A 12,762-nucleotide genomic window follows, 5' to 3' on the forward strand; every position below is an offset into this window, starting at 1 on the left:
GAAGCCTGTGCCTGCTGCAAGATGCATCTGGAAATTTCACTTTTGAGTACGCCATCTCATAGTAAATACTTAGGAGTGTGTTGTTTTGCATCACTTACTTGCACCTGATGAGTAGGCAGGGAATGTAGCCAGTATCCCCAGAAGAGTCAGATGAGAGGAAAAGTGGGGAGAATCGTCTGCTCCCCAGCCCCCTCCTGCAGTGGCAAAGTGAATTCAAATCCTTATTCTGTGGGGGTGTTATCAACAACAGACGTACATCTCTTTGGAGGATGTAGAGTATTCTGATAGGAACATGCTATATTATCTTCTGGTTTATGTAACCATCTCTTAGTTTCCATTAAAGCAGTTTCCCATTCTCATTGTCAGTTGGCATCTTTTCCTCAATGATGTCACTATCCCATTTTGACAGTTGTAGACCAATACCTGGAATTAAAAGCCATTAGCAATTAGTTAAATTTGCTTCCATCTGTGTGTAAAAAGTGGAAACATTACAGCTAAAGTTCCCTGTGGCCACTATCCCCAGTTCTGCATCTTCTCCCCATCCCCACTCCACTGTCATAAATGGGTTTATACTCTTCTAGTCTTCTTTAATGCTTTTATATATACCATATATAATTTGTAGTTTTGTTTTTGTTTCTAAAATTTAAATAATCTACAATTTTCTTTTTTTTTTTTTCTCTGAGGAAGATTCACCCTGAGGCTAACATCTATTGCCAATCTTCCTCTTTTTGTACGTGAGCCACTGCAACAGCATGGCCACTGACAGACAGTGATGTAGGTCTGTGCCTGGGAACCAGATACAGGCTACCAAAGCGGAGCGTGCCTAACTTAACCACTAGGCCACTGGGGCTGGCCCTATAATTTTCTTTTTGAGGAAGATTGGCCCTGAGCTAACATCTTTTTGCCAATCCTCCTCTTTTTGCTGAGAAAGATTGGCCCTGAGCTAACATTTGTTGCCAATCTTCCCCCTTTTTTCCTTTTTTCTCCCCAAAGCCCCAGTAGCTGGTTGTATGTCATAGTTTTACATCCTTCTAGTTGCTCTATGTGGGATGCCACCCCAGCATGGCTTGATGAGCAGTGTATAGGTCCACACCCAGGATCCAAACCAGCAAACCCTGGGCCACTGAAGTGGAGCGTGAGCACTTAACCACTGCGCCACTGGGCCAGCACCTCTAAGCGTGTTCTGAATTAAGGAGTGCTTGTTCTCTTTCCTTAAACCAGTCATGCAAATACATTGTTCAGGCACCATATATAATACAACAGCAACAATTTAAAGCTTGTTTCATTGCTCTCTCCTATATCCTGGAATTCTTCTATACTGCTACACTGTGGTTTTCGTAAAAGTGACTTCAAGGGCAGGAGCTTATGATTTCCCAGAACTTTCTAATAATCCAAGGTAAACACCTGCAATTTGAGTCTGCAAAGATACAATTTACTGCCAGCTGTTTTATTAGATAACCATACCTATCTTGCTTAGTTACTTTACTTGCCAGTGAGAAACTATTTTATTGATAAGTAAAATTTTTTCACCTTTTTTTCCATATACTTCTTAAATAATTAAGTAATCCTATAAACAGTGAATGAGTCACAGTTGAACCCTGTGAAGTGATCTTTCTCATCCATCCTTTCCCAACTGGACTGTAATATCTAGCTTTATCTTAAAACCTTTCTGCCCCAACCAGCTTGGTCTTCTCATTGTCCATGACCGGATGCTCATTTCCATCTCTAAGCTTGTTTATGCTGTTTTTCTCACTTCAAATACCCTTATTCTTTTCATTCGCCGATCCAACTTGAATTCTCCTCTGTAGTTATCTCCTTTTTATGAAACCTTTGCTGCTGTTTCATCCTGTGTTTCTTATGTTGTTAACACATTTCTGAATTACTTACAGTCTCTAACATCGTTTTTTGCACTTAATTTTTTTTTTTTTTTTTTTTGGTGAGGAAGATCAGCCCTGAGCTAACATCTGCCAATCCTTCTCTTTTTGCTGAAGAAGACTGGCCCTGGGCTAACATCCATGCCCATCTTCCTCCACTTTATATGGGACGCCGCCACAGCATGGCTTGACAAGTGGTGCGTCAGTGCGCGCCCGGGATCCGAACCGGCGAACCCCGGGCCGCCACAGCGGAGCGCACGCACTTAACCGCTTGAACCACCGGGCCGGCCCCTGCACTTAATGTTTTTAATGGTGGTTTTTATGTGATCTTTCTATGCATATATTTGTTCTTAACTAGACTGTAATTTTCTTAAATGTAGTTCCTTGTGGCATCAAATAATGAATGTACTTAGTAGGTACTCAAGTTGATTTAGGAGGAGATCTTGAATAATCTTAGATTTGAGGCAAACTAGCCATGTAGTCCTTGAACTATTTATAAATTTTACTATTAGGAAGGATATATAACTGGAAAAAAGTTATAATTTTAAAATCATGTAGCATTAAATGACTGATCTTTTATAAAGTGTGGCATGGTATACGTAAGATGAGTGATGTTACCAGTACCAGTAAGGCTATACATTTATTTTAAGGAATAGGTAATAGTCTTTAGATTTGTCTTGTTTAGTTCTTTTTTCTTGTCTTCATTTTATAATAGTGATTTGTTCTTTGATCTCTGAACCAGTCATGATAATTCCCAAATCTCCCTTTACTTTGTAAACTAACGTGCCCCAACTTGGCTAGTGGGAAGGTGTGAAAGTAAATAGTGCATGTGTACTTTGGCAAGCAAGAGAAGCTACTGGAAGGAAAAGAAGGGTAGGAGAATTGAGAGGATTTGAATGAATATCTTAAGCAGTGGTAGTGACCTGTTGAAAAATTGGGGAGTGACTAGGAATCCAGGACTTTTTCCACTGAATAAGAGGGTGCAAAGCAGAATTGCTTTATGTGCTAATTTAGGTAAGAAAATGCATCCATAAAATCTAGGCATAGATGTAAAGTTGACACCATCTTTCTCATCTCTATCAATGTCCTTATTGCTACTGTTCATTTGGTGATTATATATATGTGCCAGACAGTTCTTAAACAGTTTCGTGATTGCTTGTTTAATCCTTTACAATACGGGATCTTAACATAAAACCTTTTTTATGCCCAGAGCTCCTTTGGCAGTCTGGTTAAGCCTATGGGTTCCTTCTCAGAATGTTTTAAAAGAATAAAACAAAGCATATATAGCATCAGAAATAAAACCAATTAGGTTGAAATGTAACTATCAAAATATTAAAAATCTGACACAGTAATATGAGCTTTAACATATTAAAATACAAGGTCTTTTGGTGGGTCTGATAACTAATTTCACATTAGCAATGAGCTAAATGTTATTTTGGGATCTGCACAGCTATAAAGTAATATGAAAATTTCTGGTCACTGTACTAATTTCTAATTGCTGTATTCCTAATATTACTATGGTTTGCTTACATTCATCTTTTGTGTGTGTGTGTGAGGAAGGTCAGCCCTGAGCTAACATCCATGCTGATCCTCCTCTTTTTGCTGAGGAAGACCGGCTCTGAGCGAACATCTATTTGCCACTCCTCGACCTTTTTTTCCCCAAAGCCCCAGTAGATAGTTCTGTGTCATAGTTGCACATTCTTCTAGTTGCTGTATGTGGGACGCAGCCTCAGCATGGCCAGAGAAGCAGTGTGTCGGTGCGCGCCTGGAATCCGAACCCGGGCCACCAGTAGCGGAGCGCGAGCACTTAACCACTAAGCCACGGTGCCGGCCCTTACATTCATCTTTGAAGGAAAATTAAATTTTATTTAAAGGTTAGCAAAAATAAAGATGTAATTTTTTCCCCATCCAAATTTACCAATCCCCATAAATTTTTCGTGGACCCCAGACTAAGAACTTCTTCATTACAGGAACTCTGAAAGAGATACTGTCATAACACCTCATAAATGGTGAGCAGGGATTTGAACTCAGGCAATCTGACTCCACAGCCCAGGTTCCTTAACCAGTTAGACTATCCTCAACTCGCATAATCTTTTCCCCAAATTTAGGTAGCTTTTTTCCTTAGGAAAAAAAGGTCTTAAGCATTTTACTTACTATTTAAATTAAAAACCAAATAATTTAAAAATGTTTACATTAAGTGTAAAATATTTCATTTCTGTATTATGGTGAGTTGAGGAGACTTAAAAAGGGAAGAAATAAGGAAAAAGGAAAGAAGCATGACTAGAGCAGAAGTTCTCAAACTCTAGGTATCATGATCACTTGAAGGGCTTGTTAAAATACAATGTTGATGGTTTCTCAAAAAATTAAAAATAGGGCCTAGCCTGGTGGCGTAGTGGTTAAGTTTGTGCACTCTACGTCAGTGGCCCGGAGTTTGCAGGTTCAGATCCTGGGTGCAGACCTACACGTTGCCTGTCAAGCCATGCTGTGGCAGACGTCCCACATATAAAGTAGAGGAAGATGGACACAGGTGTAAGCCCAGGGCCAATCTTCCTCAGCAAAAAGAGGAGGATTGGCAACAGCTGTTAGGTCAGGGCTAATCTACCTCACCAAAAAAAAAAAAAAATTAAAAATAGAATTACTGTATGATCCAGCAATTCAACTTCTGGGTATATACCCAAAAGAATTGAAGGCAAGGTCTCAAAGAGATATTTGTACACCCATGCTCATAGCATCATTATTCACAATAGCTAAAATGTGGAAGCAACCCCAGTATCTATAGACCAGGGGATGGATAAGCAAAATGCACTATATACTTACAATGAAATATTATTCAGCCTTAAAAAGAAAGAATATTCTGGGCCGGCCCGGTGGCTTAGTGGTTAAGTGCGTGCGCTCCGCTGCTGGCGGCCCGGGTTCGGATCCCGGGCGCGCACTGACGCACTGCTTCTCTGGCCATGCGGAGGCTGTGTCCCACATACATGCCTCTAGAAGGATGTGCAGCTATGACGTACAACTATCTACTGGGGCTTTGGGGGAAAAAATAAATAAATAAAATTATTAAAAAAATTAAAAGCTTGAGCTAGAATACTTTAAAAAAAGAAAGAAAGAAAGGATATTCTGCAGTATGCTACAATGTGGATGAACCTTGAGGACTTTATGCTAAATGAAATAATCCAGTCACAAAAAGACAAATACTAGATGATTCCACTTATATGAGGTACTTAGAGTAGTTAAAATCATAAAGACAGAAGGTATAATAGTAGTTGTTGGGCTGGGGAGGGGAGAATGGGGAGTTGTTTAATAGTTATAAATAGTTTCAGTTTTACAAGATGAAAGAGTTAATGCGGATGGGTAGTGGTGATGGTTGCACAACAATGTGAATGTATTTAATACCACTGAACTGTATACTTAAATTTAACATCGTAACCATTTTTTATATTATATGTATTTTATACAATAAAAAAGAAAAATAATAAATAAGTAATTAAAAATAAATAAATTTTTACAATGTAGTGTCAGATTCCACCTGCAGAGTTTGTGATTCTGTAGGTCTGGGGTGGGGCCTGAGAATTTTCCGTTTCTAGCAAGTTCTCAGTAGCAAGTTCTCAGGTGAGGCTTGGGCATCACACTGAACACTGCTTTTTGAGTGATTGGAGGATTGAAGAGAATGAGGGGATGGGGATGACTTAAAGAGAAACTCTTAGTTTGGTCAGAAATGTCAACCTCTTATTGGGTGAGGACTTTGAAAGGTTTTTGACTTTGTCTTTTGAAATGGAAAATAGCCAATTATTCTCACCTTTTAAGGGTATTCAAATTGCTGTCCTATAAATTATAACATTAAATATGTAATAACTTGAATTAAAGTAGAATTATGTTATATTGACCCTGAAATGCAAATATTATGGCATTATCAGTAAAAATTTTCAATTTCAAAATTTTTGGCTTTATCTTTCTTGGCTGATTTTTACGTAAGAAATGACCTGATCCAATAGCAGAATCAAGAGCATATTTTTCCCAGTGTGAGAAATAAAAAAGCTTTTGAGACTCAAAGTACTTGTAGTGGGAATTCGGTTTATTTAAGTCTTTTCTGCTCAAGTTCCAATCAATAGGAAACAAAGCTGTTGACAAAAAAATACTATGTGTATTTATAAAAGCTGTTCAGAGTTTACATTATGTTATTGTTCTGGGGCCATCTCTTATATCTGTTTTCTCACAGTCTATCAATATTGTTTGGGTTGCACATGACAGGAAATCTGACCCAAACTGGTTAAGCTAAAAAAAAAATCTATGGGTTTATGTAAATGAACAGTGCAAGAGTATATTTAGCTTTAAGCACAGCTTGATCCATGTCTCAAACAAAGCCATCAGTTTCCATCTTTCAGCTTCCTCTGGGTTCTTTAGGCTCCACATGGTGGCTCTCCTGGCAGCAGTAGCCTCACACCCTCGTTTAGCCTTACGCTTTCCTGCCTTCGAGCCCAGTAGAAAAGAGAAAGTCTGTGTACCAACTGTCTCAGCAAAAATTCTGAGGTTCACCAGTAAAACCAGCTTTATGGGCCCGGCCCCCCAATCACTGTAATCTGGGGCAGTTTACTCAAACTAATCTAAAGATTACTCTTTTTGGAGCTGGGGAGGAGAGACGACTAACAGCCTAAAACCATATACATAGCTGATGTTGGAGGGAAGAGTGGTTTCATAGAAAGCACAGGATATAGTGTTCCTTTCAAAAAGGAGAAATGATGCTGTACATTAAACTGCAAGTTTTTACTCTCCTCTCCATTCTAAGATCTTGAGAAACTGTAAACCCATCGTTTTAAAATGCCTCTTTTCTCCTTAAAAGGAGGGATTGGGAAGTTGGGGAATAAATAGCTGAAATAGATTGCATCAAGGAGAGAGAAGGGTATGGGGAAGCACAGAGGGAAAGCATAATTTTAAGACCTTCTCAGGTGATGTTCCTGGTCAGTCTATCAGAAGTTTTTTTAAAAATGAGGAAAGAAAGGATTTATATACATGTTTTGTTTCCTCTCCTCCTTTTTTTCTAGCCCTGAAGACTAATAATTCTGTCTTGTAGGCTATTTGCCTAAAAACATGTGACCATTTTTTGTATGCTTTAAGCTAATTTCTTATGTGCCTGGCTCTTATTTCACAGACTAATGTTCTTTCTGTATTAGGTTAAACTAGTAAATCAGTTAATAAATTCTTTAGAACTTAACATTTTCTGTACCGTTATTTATATTGAAAATATTTAGTCATCCGAAGCAATTATTTCTTTTTTGTGTGTGTGTGTGTGAGGAAGATCAGCCCTGAGCTAACATCCATGCCAGTCCTCCTCTTTTTTTCCTTTGCTGAGGAAGACTGGCCCTGGGCTAACCTCCGTGCCCATCTCCCTTCACTTTATACAGGATGCCGGCACAGCATGGCCTGACAAGCCGTGCATCGGTGGCGCCCGGGATCCGAACCAGGTGGCCAGCAGCAGAGCTTGCGCACTTAACCAGTGCACCGTGGGCCGGCCCAGAAGCATTTCTAACTTAAGCAAATCCAGTAATTGTCTTTTTCATACAGTTTGCTTTCTCTAATTTCTTTATTTTTCTTTAACCTGCCATTTCTTTTACACCAGCAGTTCTCAAACTTTATTGTACCTCGGGATCACCTCGAGAGCTTGTTAAAACACAAGATTTCTAGGCCCTCCTCCTCCAGAGTTTCTGATTCACTAAGTCTGGGGTGGAGCCAGAGAATTTACAAGTTCCCATGTGATCCTGCAGCTGCTGGTCCCAGGGAGCTTTGTTTTGAGAATCCCTATAATAAAATCACTTGTCCCTGCCTCTGCTCATTTCTATCACTCCTACCTGTAGTCTTCTCTGATCTATCCAAATTGATCCTTGGTTCATTCTTCTTAAAATGGATGTACCTATGGTAATTTCACTGGAACCTTAAAAAAAAAAATCTCTTGTATCTACTGGACGTAGCCCCAATTAAGTTATAGGGTTTTCCAGATAGATACAGTCTTCCATTTATTTTGTTTGTGTAACCACCTGGAACCAGTGAATGCTCAGTAAATGTTGCTGGCAATTTCTATAATTTTCACTTGCTTGCTTGCTTTGTACTATTATTAAAATAGTTGGAAATTTCCATTTCATATTTATTTGTACCTAAACTGTAATTTTTAAATGAAGTAGTTTGGTGTTGTTATCAGAAGTTTACATATTGTGGGCAATACTATTTGATCTCAAATGACCATCATCAGATTTAATGTTAACAATTAGAATAAATAGAGAATACATGTGGTAAATTGGTAGATATTAAAAATCAGGCAAATTTTTTGCAAGTAGTGATAAGTTTTCTTTTTTAATATCTCTGCAAGATAATTTCAGTTGATCTCTAATGAGCATTAGTTTCAAAATCCAAATTTGTAAGCTCTATACTTACTGTCACTGTGGATCAAACAATAAAAACAAGGTTATTTGTGTTAACACTTCTAATTAGACTTAACTCCTAATAAGTTTCCACTGTAAGTCATTGTTCAACTATCTTATCTACTATAGTTGTGAAGTTAGAAAAATTCTGAAAGTGCCTGCTTTAAATGTCAGTTGAGTGCCTTCTAAAAAGTAAAACTGTAAAGTATTTAGGGGTGAAGTATACTGATACCTGCAGCTTTGAAATGCATCAAAAAATAAGAGGATTGATAAATGAATATGTGGCAAAGCACATATATAGCAAAATAAGAATTGTAGAATCTAGATGTTGGGAATATGGGTATTTACTGAACAGTTTTTAAACTTTTTGAAAGTGAAATTTTTCATAATAAAACTTTGGGGAAAAAACTTACGTTTTTCTAGAATTTATGAGGAATATAGCTATATAAGTATTCCCATTAGATCGAAATATGAAATTGCCATTTATGTAGGTCAAAAACAGACAAATATAGGCAATTTCATTTGGTTCTAACCTAATATTAAGGTTGTTCTGAATAGATATATTTTTACATTTTATTTTTTTCCTGATGACTGAAATTGGCTTAATTTAAAATTCGATTCACCTTAATACTGATTAATTGTGTGGGTCTAGCTGTACTTAGCTGCATATATGTTCCATTGTTGAAATGAAAAACTTACAAGAACTTAGAAAGTTTCTAGATATTCTGCTATATTTTGTTACCAAAATGGTACTTCTCATTTCCCAGAGGTATATAAATAATATTTACAAAATTACCTCAGTTGTAGGGAAAATATATACTGATACCTCAGTTAATAGATCTATTTGCTCTATGCTTGTCAATTGAAATTTTATGCAAAAATTTTAGGTTAAAACCTAGTCAAGCCATGGATGGGATAATGGTTGCACAACAATGTGAATATACTTAATGCTACTGAATTATACTCTTAAAAATAAAGTAGTAAGTTTTATGTTATGTATATTTTACCACAATAAAATTTTAAAAAAGAGGAAGGAGGAAGCATTTTTAGGTAACCATAAGATAGCATGAGGGCCCAGACAGGTTGGCTGAGGTGGGTCAGAGGGTCAGCATGCTAAACAAACACTACCTACCTCCCATTGTTACCTAGGTTGTATGAAACATGACTGAATTTGAAAGCTGAGTAAGATCACAATTTTGCGTATTGTTGCCATGGATTCAGTTCAGTTTTTTCCCTGTTCTAACTGAAAAGTTTTAATTGGAGCACACAAGTAAAATTCATGTTGTTCTACAAGGCCTGGAGACCTCACCCATCTATAATATCTGACTATATGGTCTTTCCCACTGAGCACAGTTAAGCTAGTAGTTCTGACAGAAGCCACTTATCTAATTAAATGAAAAATGCACAGTAGGTAACAAGCTTTAATTAGCAGTTGTTTCCAATTGTACCGTCAGACTTTAATGGGGGGAGGAATGAACGTCTCATTGAATTAAATTGTATTTGCTCTAATGGAAATAGGTGTCAAAACTCATGTTAACTGCGAGAAAAAATAAGGAATTGCAACCTAATTCCACAAGAACAAAATTAGATTTCATGAAGTATCTTTAAAAGAAAAATGGGAAAATGTTTTAAAATTAACCATCTCAATAGAATTTTGAGTTTTTTTTAATATAAGCATCCCAGGCTTGAGACTTCTAGATTTGAAATATAAATGTAATTTAATTCCCCAAAAAAGGAAAACCAGCCATACTTATAATGGAAACATGTAGGCCCAAATTTATCATATCACTATCCCAAAACAGTTTATCCTGATGTCTTCATCTCTTCTTCCCTTTGTGCTCTTTTTTTTTTAATTTAATAATCTTTCTCTCTTCTTATAGTCATGCTTTACCAGAAAGAGAAATGGGTGTTTTTTTCCCCCTCAGTTGAAAATTGAATGAGACCATATGTGAAATCACTTGTATAGTACTTTAGTTTTCCAAGTTCAAGAGGTTAAGAGGTTAGTGTTAATTGAAATGGGGAAAACACTGAATTTCACATATTCCTGTGCTTACCACTCCTCAAAGAATTATTAGGCCTTATAAAACAAAAGCAGCTTGAGGGTTGTCTCTTTGCACTCTGGTTCATTAGAGAAGGTGAAGAATTGCTAGGAATATGGAGGAAATTACATAAAAACAAAATTCAGAAAACACAAGATTCTGCAGAAGAATACAAGGCAAGACAGAAAAAGAAGAAACTACTCTACTGGAAATGTATTAGTTGTTTTGTTTCCTCAGTCTTTTAGTGTAAAATAGAGGTTCTATAATTATTCATACTAGGCTCATACCATTAAGTGAGGGCTGCAGTGGAGAGGAGGCTGGGGTAGTAATGTCATTATTTTCTTTTTTAATTTACAGAAGTTGCTGGGTGTGTTTTGCCACTGATGAAGATGATAGAACAGCTGAATGGGTGAGACCGTGTAGGTGCAGAGGATCTACAAAATGGGTTCACCAGGCTTGTCTACAGCGCTGGGTGGATGAAAAACAAAGAGGAAACAGTACAGCCAGAGTGGCATGTCCTCAGTGCAATGCTGAATACTTAATAGTTTTTCCGAAGTTGGGTAAGAAGATCCTTAAAAACAACACAGATATATGTGATGTTATTATACATAACCCTATGATCTCAGGTTTATTTTAAAGTGACCCATCTCTTTGCTTTGTTGTGCATTTCTCTATTCCCTTTCTGTTGTTTCCTCTAAATGTCAGACATTTGTGTTTTGCCAACAGTTTACATTATCCTTAATATATCTCCAAATCCATCTGTTTGCGTATTAAATGTTTTTATTTGGTTGAGTGGATAAAGAACTTGGACATCTACTGTGGACATCTAACTGTGGATAAAATCCAATAACAAAGCTATAATAAAAAGCTGACTAAAGAGCCTCATCCTCTGGAGACCATTGGTGTAGAAGAAGGAAAACAATAGTGTGTACTTTCTAATACTTATCCTTAATTCTTCTATTAAAGAATAGGGAAATAAAAGATTTAATAAAAGACAGCATTAAACTCGTCTTTGGAATCCAATTTATGTGGTTATCTTGCATGAAAACTGCTTTCTTTTTTCTGCAAATTGGCAAGCAAGGAGTAAACAAAGGTCTTGGAGAGTGGTGCTAGCATTGAAAAAAGTACAGCAGGCTATTTAAAGGAAGCTGTACCTAAGGCTGTTGTTTAGTTAGCATGTTCCATTACAGCCATGTGATTATGAACTGGTGTCATTCTCTTTCGTGTTTATGCCATGCCAGTTGTTAAACATTTTTAATATCACCCTTGGCTATAATCAAGAGATATGTAAAGGCAGATTGGCTTCTGGAAAGGTCAGAAGGAAAGAATGACTTTCGGGGGGAGTAGGATTCAAGAAGAAATTGGAATTAATATGTTGTTTTTTCTAGGTGTTATAGATTGAAATCAGACTCATTTGTTTTCAGTGAGGCAACATAAATGCAGATAATGAAATGCTTTTCTACTGCGCGATTAATAATAAGGGCAAACAAAATTTCCATGGTTGTCTGTATTTCTTTAGCATAATGCATAGAAAGAAATGATAGCTTCCTATGAAGGGAAAGTAGTGTAGTAGAGAAAGTAGTTTTTGTCAGTCATTTAGAATTTTTGGATGCATGATGGGTCTTCATGCACACCCCTGATTTTAGATAAAGTAAACACAAAAGAGTAATCCAGAATTTTTCATTATAATATCAAAGCAGTATTTTAAAATAATTTAAACACCAGGAAAAGCAATTATTGCTGCAATCTTTCACCACATTGATTTCTGGCTCATTAGAGTCAAAGTTAAGGTTTCATATTTAACTGTTTCTTTTCCTACTCTTTAGTTCTACTAAATTAGATAACCCCACTTTTCAACTACAGGTTGTTGGGAATAACAAGTAAAGGATGATTCTTTTAGATGTTTTAGATATTCGGATGGATGGATACAATAATTATTGCAAGAATTCTCACTGAAAACTACATACAGTGTTCGATGAGGCATTGAGTTGACAAATGTGTTGCACTCAGCAGTTGAATATTTCAGTTTGGAAGATGGCAGTGGGTAAATCTGTCCTTTTGGTTGTATTCAGTTCTAGGAAATATGTTTTTAGGTCTAGTGTGGTAATTGAATGTTATTTTTAAGTATACCTAATAGTAAGACATTGATTTCTTTCTACAAGGAAAGAAAATGGCTGGATGTTGGAAAAGTCAAACTCTCTTTGGTTAAGCCATTTGTATCATGATTTGGTCTTCATGTTTTATCCCTAAGAATTATTTCACCCTCAAATGACAGGTTCAAGCTATTCAATATGCTGTATGTCATGGAGACCTGCCACTTGAGTAAGCCACAGATAATCAAAGAAATTTTTTACTGACCTTGTCGGTGTTATGAAAAAAAATTATATCCTTCATTTGATTAGTTTTTGTTAGCATCTTTCCTCCTGACAAGATAGAAAG

General features: G+C 36.8%; 1 protein-coding gene across 1 annotated transcript in view; it reads left to right on the forward strand.

Annotated features, from left to right (window-relative positions):
- MARCHF5 (membrane associated ring-CH-type finger 5) overlaps positions 1-12,762 on the forward strand; it is a 55,019-nt gene that overhangs the window by 3,713 nt on the left and 38,544 nt on the right. The window contains exon 2 of the mRNA XM_004427828.3: positions 10,681-10,883. Coding sequence (XP_004427885.1) covers positions 10,681-10,883 — 203 coding nt within the window. The remainder of the gene's footprint in view (positions 1-10,680; positions 10,884-12,762) is intronic.

The sequence above is a fragment of the Ceratotherium simum genome, chromosome 6, assembly GCF_057802395.1.
Source record: "Ceratotherium simum simum isolate JZ-2026a chromosome 6, ASM5780239v1, whole genome shotgun sequence".
Taxonomy (NCBI): Eukaryota; Metazoa; Chordata; class Mammalia; order Perissodactyla; family Rhinocerotidae; genus Ceratotherium; species Ceratotherium simum.